General features: G+C 40.8%; 1 protein-coding gene across 2 annotated transcripts in view; it reads left to right on the top strand.

Annotated features, from left to right (window-relative positions):
* LOC109578619 (S-adenosyl-L-methionine-dependent tRNA 4-demethylwyosine synthase TYW1) overlaps positions 1-4834 on the top strand; it is a 148564-nt gene extending 143730 nt beyond the window's left edge. For both annotated transcript variants that reach the window (XM_019988004.2, XM_070779995.1), the window contains exon 16: positions 1572-4834. In XM_019988004.2, coding sequence (XP_019843563.2) covers positions 1572-1793 — 222 coding nt within the window. In that variant the 3' untranslated portion in view covers positions 1794-4834. The remainder of the gene's footprint in view (positions 1-1571) is intronic.
* The last annotated feature ends 5812 nt before the right edge of the window (positions 4835-10646 follow it).

Genomic DNA, 10646 nt, shown 5'->3' on the forward strand with positions numbered 1-10646 from the left:
GATTGAACCTGCATCTCCTGCATTGCAGGCAGATTCTTTACTGCTGAGCCACCAGGGAAGCCGACTTGAGTCTTAAGTCAGCGTTAATTAGACAGACAAAACAGCATGGGGGTCACATGAGGGGTTAGGTAACTCATTGAATAGCCTCCAGTTGGAGATTATTTAGACCGTATGTCCTAGGTAGCAGGGCTCCATTCTGCTATAAACATAGTCATCTCAGGCAGTCTGCAGAAGCTGGCAACAGCCAAAAGTGGACTCAAACAATCAATCAGCTGGCAGACTGTTGCCGAGTCCTAGAAGCGAGGACGTTCCTTAGGGTAGTGCCAGGATGTGGCTGTGGAAATGCAGCAAAGGAAGAATCAATGAGGCCTGACCATGTTTGGGGTGTAAGAGGCCAGGGAAGGGAGGGGCACCTTTGACTCGTTTTGAGGTTCAGCACCCAGGGAGAACACTCATTACTTTCCTAGCAGTAGAGAACATTCAAGAGCAGTCAGCTTTGGGAGGGAAAGTGATGGGGAGATGTGGATCTTACATCTTGAGTTGCAGAATTCATAACGCTCTTAGGGCAGCTTTTCAAGGAATGGTGTCACTAGAAGAGCATTTTTCATGATTCATAGGTAAAGTTTTCCATTTGTTTGGCCTTTTTTTTTTTCCCTTTAGAAAGCTCCCAACTGTTGGGTAAAATATTAGATGTTATTTAAATTCAGCAGATTTTATTATTCTAAATCCAGGAACCTATATATTTTCAATATTTTTCTCAGCTAGAACATGAAATTGTTACTTACCTTGACTCATAATCAGGTTTTTAAAAAAGAAGGTGGCAAAACAAAGATTTGTCTGTTTATAAATCAGGTATCAATGTATTATATATTTACATGATGAAATGCCAGGTGGTTGCTTTGAATTAAAAGCCTTCGCAATTCAATTTGTACTTCCTTCAGAGCCTCCTCAACCCACTCTGTTTTCTTTATTCATGGTCATTATTCTACAGTGACTTTTGAGAAGTAGTTTCTTAGAAAGAGTACAAATTGGATTATTTCTCTTTATTGGATTGAAGTTCTTAACTAGGCTTTCTGTTAATGAACTATGGTATCCATGTTAGGCAAAAAAAGGCTAGTTGGATTCTTTAAGTGTTTTGGAATTGGAGTCATCCATGAAAGCTTCCCTAACAACTCAGGCAAAATTTAGTAACAACCATGAGAATTCATACGAGGGAAAAAGTGGCAACAAGAGGAATTTGAATTACACATGATAATGCCAAAAAACTTCATTAATCTTCTTCCAGTGATACTGCTCAAGATAAACTTGACTTTCAGTTCTGGGATATATTCTTTATTCAGCAATTGGGTCTTCCAGGCCCAGCACGGCAGTGGTCCTAAGGAAAAAGAAACTCCCCTTTGACGGTTTATAGAACATTCTGCTTTGATATGGAACCATGTCTGGAGCGTGAAAAGAATTTTCTTTAACATGATAAGGAGAAAAGATCAGGCTTGTTTTTGATGTTCCGACACTGATTTGACAGTCTTTACAGCTATTTTCAGTTCTGACCTGACTCCTTTTTCTCTTGCTAGTTTAAGATTGGCAGAGAATGGTGGACGTGGATCGATTACAGCCGCTTCCAGGAGCTCATTCAGGAATATGAAGATAGTGGCGGATCAAAAACTTTCAGCGCAAAGGATTATATGGCCAAAACTCCTCACTGGGCTTTGTTTGGTGCCAACGAAAGAGGCTTTGATCCCAAGGATACCAGATATCAGAGAAAGAATAAATCAAAGGATATTTCTGGATGTTGACATTGTCTGGATTTAGGATACCGAAGGACACAAACCGATGGCTGCAGAAGGTTCTCAGACTCCACTGTGATTTTTTTCCAAGGACAGGTTACACAAATAATATTTCACATAGAGAAGGGTGTGAGGAAGAACATGAGGCCACAAGTCATGTCCCAGGGCTCAGGAGAGAGCAGCCCCACTGGAGTGCCTGGGACTTGGCCTCACCATCTCTTTCCAGCACTCAGTCCCTTTTCTGAATTTACTTCTGAAAGAAAATCATCTTGAGGGGGAAGTCCATAAGCATGATTAGTTTTGAATTACAACTAGGAAGACTCGCTGGAACGCCATCCATGGGAGTGTTGTACAGTGTGAATTTCTGTTTCTCTTCCCTCACTGTGGCTATTGGTCTTCTGTCGATTGTACTTCCTTGAGATCCACGTGTCTGCTCACCGTAAGCTCTCCATCCCTTTCTTACGTCTGAAGATAACACCTCCTGAAAATAATTTAAATTGTCATTATTCTCAATTATTTTAAATACCACATAGATTTCTTTAAATTTTTGCTTAGTTCCAACCCTTAAGAAATTGAATTAGATCTAGAACTGTACTCGATTTCATTGTTCCCATACAAATTGCCATAGAAGGTAGCATGTAAGCTAGAGTAGAATAAAATCTTCTGTAAGAGGCATTGTCATAGGATGTCACTGAATAATTAGTCTCACACACTGTGAAACAGTGAGTACAGTTTGCTTTTGCTTTGAAAAGTCAGCATGTAAACTCATCGCTACACTTGTAGGTTTCCATCTTCTTTCACTCTGGTGCCCTAGCTGCTTTCTGCCATGTGTTTTTTAAGGCTCAATTTTTTTTCTAGTTGAAAATATCACTAAACACTCAGTAATTTTTTTTACAAGTATTAGTTATTTTAAAAATTCCTTTATCCTAAAAATCTAATAAATTATCTTTTGTAAAGACTTGGACCACACATTTTCTTTTGAGAGCTTATTTTAAAGATGCTTCTAGTCCTGTGTCTCTAAGCCCCATCAGACCCAACCCCCGCCCCCCATATTCTCTGCTGAAGTTAATAATGATATAATCTACCTACTCATTTGTTGAAAACCGGGCACTGCATTTATATCTGAGTGATAGAGTCAAAACATGTCTCTCTGTTGTGCCATACGGTGAAATGTGATGTCCTTCTTCAGCCCACCACAGCTTCACATCCCATGTGCTGTTAACTCCTGAGACAGACAAGGGACGGGAGTGATCCAGGCCAGCGAGGCAAGATCTCAGTGGAGCTCGGATGTGTTAGTGGTCCTTGAACAGAGATGGAAAATCACCATGAAGTCGAACAGTGCTGTATGGTAAGAGCTCACGCTGTGGAGCACACAGATGGGCTGCTGTTCGTGAAGTTAACCGAGCACACAGCTATTGGAAACACTTCAGGGGCTGCTGTGAGGAGCAGGGCAGGTGCCAGTGCCTGTTTGACTTTGGACTGTCCCTCAGCCTCCTTTTCAACCGGGCACCTCTGCTTTTACTTTTCATGCATTGAGGTTCTGCTCACAATTTAATTTGAACGAAAATATTCTGTTGCTTCAAAGGAAAAACACACAACGAACCTTTCACCTCCCGAATGAACCCTCCTGATGCCATTAGCTTCAAGTGCATAAATGAGCAGTTTTTCTCCCCCTGCCATCCAGGAAGTGTTTGCTTTATATTTTTAAAAATAGCATGGCATAGTAATCCTGGTTCACAGACACAGCAGAAAAATTTAAATGCCTTGGGGAAAAAAATACAGTAGAATCCGTGTGAAAAAAAATTCAGTGTTTGCTGAGCAGTATTCAAGTAGAAGAGATGCAAAGGTTGAATGTTCTTAGAAGGTGAGCTGCTTAGAAAATAGCATTCTAGATGTCCAGTGGAAGTTCTTGTTGGAGTTTGAGCCAGTGATTCCCACATTCTGCTGAAAAACCAGCCAGGTAAAAATAGTTACAAAATTCTAGAAAAATCATTATTCAAGGAAAATCCCTTTACAAGATACTAAATCATGTTGTCTAAAATAATTAAGACAACAGGAAACAGATCAACTTCCAAAATGACAGAGTAAGAACCTCAGTGAACTTACTCTCCCTCTAAAACAGTGAAAATATGAGCAAAACAACTGAAACCCGTGACCCGTAGCATGTGCGCTTGGTCACCCAGTCGTGTCCAACTCTGTGACCCCCGTGGACTGGAGCCCGCCAGACTCCTCTGTCCATGGGATTTTCCAGGCAAGAATACTGGAGTGGGTTGCCATTTCCTCCTCCAGGGACTCTTTCTGACCCAGGGATCAAACCTATGTTTCCTGCATTGGCAGGTGGATTCTTTACCAGTGCACCAGCTGGAAAGCCCATGAACTGTAGACCTCTTGACAGTTTAACCAAAGCTTCACCATGAGCTGAAAATCATCTATTAAGAGAAACTACTGAACCTCAATGAAAATTAACAGTTTACTTCTCATCAGAAAGCATAGAGGCCAGAAGACAGTGGGATGATGTCTTTAAAGAGCTGGAAGAAAAGACTTCCTACCAAAAATTCTATATCTAGCTAAATTTTCCTTCAGAATTAAAGAAGAAATTAAGACATTTCCAGATAAGCAAGAAGTAAGAATTCATCACCAGCAGACCTGCCTACAAGGAGGAGTCCTCAAGCCTTAACGAAAATATGTTAGCCACTAACTTGAAACCATGCAAAGAAATAAAGAGCATTGGTGGAAGTACCTATGTAAGTTTTATAAAAGACGATATAAGTGTATTTTTGTTTGTAACTCTCCTGTCTGCTTTATAAGACAATTGTGTAAAGCAATATTTATAAAAACTGTGTTAATGGACTTAGAATGTATAAAGATGTAATTTGTATGACAGTCATAGCACAAAAGGAGGTGGGGAGGGGAACCAAGTTATATTGGAGCAAGTCTTGATTACCCACTGTTGAAATTGAGTGTGTTTCCAAAGTGAATTGTTTTAAGATGCTAATTGTAATCTCTAGAATGGCCACTAAGAATAAATTTTTAAAGTTACAGTAAACAAATTTTTTGCTTCCAGTTTCAATGTGTGGATTTTTAATCCTCACACCAAACAGTTTTCCAATACTAGCCGGGTGTCCTCCATTTCAGCTTAATTCTGACATTGTCTGCCTGGAGGTAGCATCAGATCCCACGGGTTAAGTGCTCTGCCCCCCAGCTTCAGATGCCAGTCACAAGTCCACTTTGTCAACTGTGCTTCTGATCAGCTAGAAACACAGGTGTAAACTGGAGGCTCCCTTGGATTTGATTAATGTGCTAGAGCAGCCCACAGAATTCAGAGCAACATTTCACTTACTAGATTACTGGTTTATTATAAAAGGATATAACTCAGAAACAGCCAGATGGAAGAGATACAAAGGGCAAGATATGTGGGAAGACAAGGCTTCCATGCCTTCTGTAGGCACACCGCTCTCCCCAAATCTCCATTTGAACACCAGTCTGGAAGCTCTCCAAACCCAGTTATTTTGGGATTTTATATAGAGGTTTTATTACCTTGGCATGGTTGATTACATCATTGGCCATTGGTAACTGACTTTAACCTCCAGCCCTTCTCCCCTCTCTGGAGGTCCAGGCATGGTACTGAAAATTCCCAACCCTCTAATCACCTGGTGGGTTTCCCTGGCAATGAGCCCCCTTCTTTAGCTACCTAAGGGCTTTCCAAAAGTCACCTAAACATAACGAAAGACTGCTTTTGTTGTTATTGCTCTCATCACTTAGAACATTCCAGGTGTTTTAGGAGCTCAATGCTAGGAACTAGGATGAAGACCGAATATATATTTCTTATTATAAATCACAGTGTCACAAAGAAGAGAATTTAAAAGGTATACTAGAAAATACCTGTTTAGCACAAAAGAAGACAGCAATAGGAATAAAACAACAAAGATCTAAGACATTCCAAAAAAGCAAAAATGCCAAGCATAAACCTTACCTTATTGGTAAGTATATTATGTAAGTAGATTAAATACCCTCATCAAAAGAGGCAGAATGTATTTTTCTTCTAAATCCAATTATATGCTCTCTATAATAGACACATTTTAGATTCAAAGACTAAAGGAATTGAGACACATATACCATGGAAGCAGTGACCAAGAGAGAGCTGGAGTGACTGTACTAATATCAAAAACATAGACTTTATTTTTTATTTTATAAAATTAATTTATTAATTTAATTGGAGGCTAATTACTTTACAATATTGTGGTGGTTTTTGCCATACAGTCACATGAATCAGCCATGGATGTACATGTGTTCCCCAATCCTGAACTGCCCCCCCTCCTCCCTCCCCATCCCTTCCCTCAGGGTCATCCCAGTGCACCAGCCCTGAGCATCCTGTCTCATGCATCGAACCTGGACTGGTGATCTGTTTCACATATGATAATGTACATGTTTCAATGCTATTTTCTCAAATCATCCCACCCTCACCTTCTCCCACAGAGTCCAAAACACTGTTCTTTACATCTATGTCTCTTGCTGTCGCGCATATAGGGTCATTGTTACCATCTTTCTAAATTCCATATATATGCATTAATATACTGTATTGGTCAAAAACATAGACTTTAATACAAAAAATTATTACTAGGGACCAAAGAGATGTTTTACAGTGATAAATTTTAATTATTATAATTATTTATAATTGCATCTTAATAGAAAGATGTAATGAGTATGTAAGCATGCATGGACCTAACAATAGAGCCTCAAAATTACGTGAAACAAAACCTGACTGAATTGATGGGAGATGATTCAGTAGTAATTGGAGACTTATATAACCCACTTACAACAATGGATAGAACAACTCGGCCAAAGACCGACATGAGATTTGAGCAACACTGTGAAGAAAATGAGATTTGAGCAACACTGTGAAGCAAGTACACCTAACAGGCCTCTTAGAATACTCCACCAAAAACACCTCCTCAAGTGCCCATGGAACATTCCCCAGTAATAGACCATGTGTTAGGTCATAAAACAAGTCTCAACAAATTTAAAAGGGTTGAAATTATACAAAGTATATTCTCTGACCAATGGAATGAAGTTAGAAATCAATAGCAAAAGAAAATTTGGAAAATTCATAAATACGTCGACATTACCCAACATCCTAAACAAACAGTGGGTCAAAGAGGAAGTCACAGGGAAATTAGGAAAGACTCTGCTGCTGCTGCTAAGTCACTTCAGTCGTGTCTGACTCTGGGCGACCCCATAGACGGCAGCCCACCAGGCTCCCCCGTCCCTGGGATTCTCCAGGCAAGAACACTGGAGTGGGTTGCCATTTCCTTCTCCAATGCATGAAAGTGAAAAGTGAAAGTGAAGTTGCTCAGTCGTGTCCGACTCTTAGCAACCCCATGGACTGCAGCCTACCAGGCTCCTCTGTCCATGGGATTTTCCAGGCAAGAGTACTGGAGTGGGATGCCATTGCCTTCTCTGAGGAAAGACTCTGGAATGAATGAAAATTAATATAAAACATACCAGAACTTATGGGATGCTGCTAGTGTTGTGCTTAGAGGAAATTTTATAGCTGTAAATGCCTACATTAAAAAGAAGATACATCTCAAATTAATAACCTGACCTTCCATCCTAAGGAACTAGAAAAAGGAACAGCTAAACCCAAAGTGAACTAAAGGAAGAAAGTAATAAACACTAGGGCAGAAATAAACGAACAAAAGAAAAGCAAAACAAAAAATTAGTGAAGCCAAAAGTTGGTTCTTTGAAAAGATCAACAAAATTGGCTGACCGTTAGCTAGGCTCATCAAGAAAACAGGAAAATGCAAATAGTTAAAATCAGCTATGAACACAGTTTTGTAAATATACTAAAAGATATGCTTTGTGATTATACTAAAAGCTATACTGTACAATTTAAGTGGGTAGATTTTTCGGTATATGAAATATATCCCAATACAAGTGTTTTAAAAACACAGAGGCAAACTTTAATGTTTATGAAACCAATATAAGATAAAATCAATGGAAATTTAGGAGAAAAATTATGTATTTTTATGTTTATACTAAATACCAAAAAGTCAAATGAAACAGAAATCTCAGAAGAAACCTTGAGTGATGAAGGCCTTTCTTGACCAATGGCTTCCAACTTTCTCACGCATTAGAATCATCTGGGGGGCGGTGTGTGTGTGTGTGCACTCAGTAGTGTCCGACTCTTTGCAACGCCATGGATTGCCCACCAGGCTTCTCTGTCCATAGGATTTTCCAGGCAAGAATACTGGAGTGGGTTGCTACTTCCTACTCGAGGGGCTCTTCCTGACCCAGGGATCAAACCTGCGTCTTTTGCATGTCCTGTGTTGGCAGGCAGGTTCTTTACCACTAGCGCCACCTGGGAAGTCCCGGAATCATCTGGAGGGCTTGTTAAAAAAAGATTTCTGGACCTCTAGAGTTTCTGATATTGCAGGCGTGCAATGCAGAAGAATATGCCTTTCTAACAGTTGCCTGCGTTTTACAAATGCTAAGAGACCACACTTTCCGAACCTCTCATAGATACAAAAGTGGTGTAAGAGTTACAGAAGTCAGGGGAGGAAGAACATTGCAGATAGAGGACTGAGCATGCTCAAAGACCAGGTAGGGAAGGATCGTGGCACCTTTGAGTAGCTGTAGGCAGGCCACAGTGGCTGGAGGATGCTGCAAAAGCTGTAGGAAAGAGCCCGGCCACTCAGGGGAACCAGGAGAACAGAATGGTGATGACTCAGGGAGACGTAGGCCAGTCCAGGCCCTAAGAGCAATTATGCAAAGGAACAGCGTGATTAGATTTGCATCTTAATACGATCACGCTAGCTTCTGGTTGGAAAATGGCCTGGAAAGACCAAAAAGGGAAGGCAATGGAGTGATAGGTATTCTTGCAGATCAGGCCAGAGGTGATTGCCCAGGAGGTAGCCTTTCAGCAGTACATGTCCTTGTGTGCTGCCCTGGTGGTTGGAATGGAGGAGAGTGGGTAGATTCGAAAGAGACCTTAGGAGGAAACAGTGATGGATTTGGCCACTGATGGGTGGGGGAGGTGGAGAGCAGGGAGGCAGGAGGGATGAGTTGTCAAGGATGACTCCTGGGTTTCTGGCTTGAGAACAGGAGAGATGACGGTGCCACTCTGCAGGCTGGCTGAGACTGGAAGGGGGCCAGGCCTGGGGGAGATCCTGAGTTCGTCTGTGGACATGTGGGCTTGGAACCGCCCAAGGCTTCCAAGGGGAAGGTTGAGCCAGCAGTCAGGCATACAGGTCTAGGGTAGAAGAAAGGTATGAATAGTCATTGGTGTAGGTTATTCTTGGAGAAGAGCCAAGTATACTTCTTATACTTAGGAAGAGCCAAGGTCACCTTAGAAGAGAGTGTAAAGTGAGGAGTGGAGAGGTCACATCTCTAGAACCTCTAGCAGGTAGGCATGGGACAGAAAAGAAGGTCCCCTGACATCTTCAACACAGGAGACAGAATAACCTGACCTGTGGAACCACAGAAACCTGTGGTGAGGGGTGGGCATAGATCAAGAAAAGACTGGAAACAGTTTCAGAGGCAGCAAGAAGTGAGTCACCAAAGAACATCCCTTGGATGGGGGTCCTGATCAATACTTACAGGGCAGTGTGCCCACCAGTGAAAGTATTTGAAGGCTTTTTTTAAAAATTACTTTTTATTGGAGTATAGTTGCTTGACAGCATTGCGTTAGTTTCTACTATACAGCAAAGTGAAACAGATATATTTATCCATGTTAAAAGTGCAAGTCCCTCAGTTGTGTCCGACTCTTTGAGGCCTCATGGGCTGTGCATGGAATTCTCCAGGCAAGACTACTACTAGAGTGGGTAGCCATTCCCTTCTCCAGGGGATCTTCCTGACCCTGGGATTGAACCTGGGTCTCCGGCATTGCAGGCAGACTACCATTTGAGCCACCAGGGAAGCCCAAATGTATACATATAGCCCTTCTTTTTTGGATTTCCTTCCCATTTAGGTCACCACAGAGCACTGTGTAGGGTTCCCTGAGCTATAAACATTAAGTTCTCATTATATATCTATTTTATACTTAGTATCAATCTGTAGAATCTAGAAAAAACGGTTTAGATAATCTTATTTGAAAAACAAATAGAGACACAGACATAGAGAACAAATAATTGAAGACTTTTTACTGACAGAAGATGTTTATGATATAATGCTGAGTTTAAAACTCAGAATACAAAATCACAGTTATCATCGTAATTATATAAAAATCCTATGTATGAAACAACCAATAAATGAACATCTATTATTTTAATTAGTCTAGCACTGTAAAAGGTATGAGGAAATGTGTTTTCTACCTTGTGGAGTCAGCCTTTAAGCTTTTTCTTTAAATAAGATCCTGAAGTTGGAATTCAGCCTATAGTTGGAGTTAAATCTATTCAAAACAGCATATTTTGTCAGCTGAAAGATTATTTACTCTTTTTTGTTTTTCTTTCAGTGTGTTGGGTTGCTTTTTTCACTTTTTATTTAAATACAAATTGATGAACCCTTCCTGGGGCACCGTTGATTTAATGCAAGTTGGCAGTGACTAATCTCATTGGCTATTAGCCTGTGTGATGTTCTTGTCCTTTACTGATTTCCTTTCATTCAATATAATAAAGTATGTTACTCTCATGACTAGGTTTTCAAGTTGTTTGGTACAGTTGTAAATTTCCTTGCCTTTTCTGGAGAAAAAGACCCTCTTATTTGGAAGGAGCTCTTGCACGGTTAGATTTCTCCTCACTGATTTCAGGAATTCCAGCCTCGATGTTAGAGACCTTCTAATGGCCACAGCCCTCAATTTAAGGCAAGTAAGTTTGCAGCGGACTGTGAGGGAAGCTGCCCATTTCTTGGTGAGAAAGGAGCGTGTAT

The sequence above is a fragment of the Bos indicus genome, chromosome 25, assembly GCF_029378745.1.
Source record: "Bos indicus isolate NIAB-ARS_2022 breed Sahiwal x Tharparkar chromosome 25, NIAB-ARS_B.indTharparkar_mat_pri_1.0, whole genome shotgun sequence".
NCBI classification, from domain to species: Eukaryota; Metazoa; Chordata; class Mammalia; order Artiodactyla; family Bovidae; genus Bos; species Bos indicus.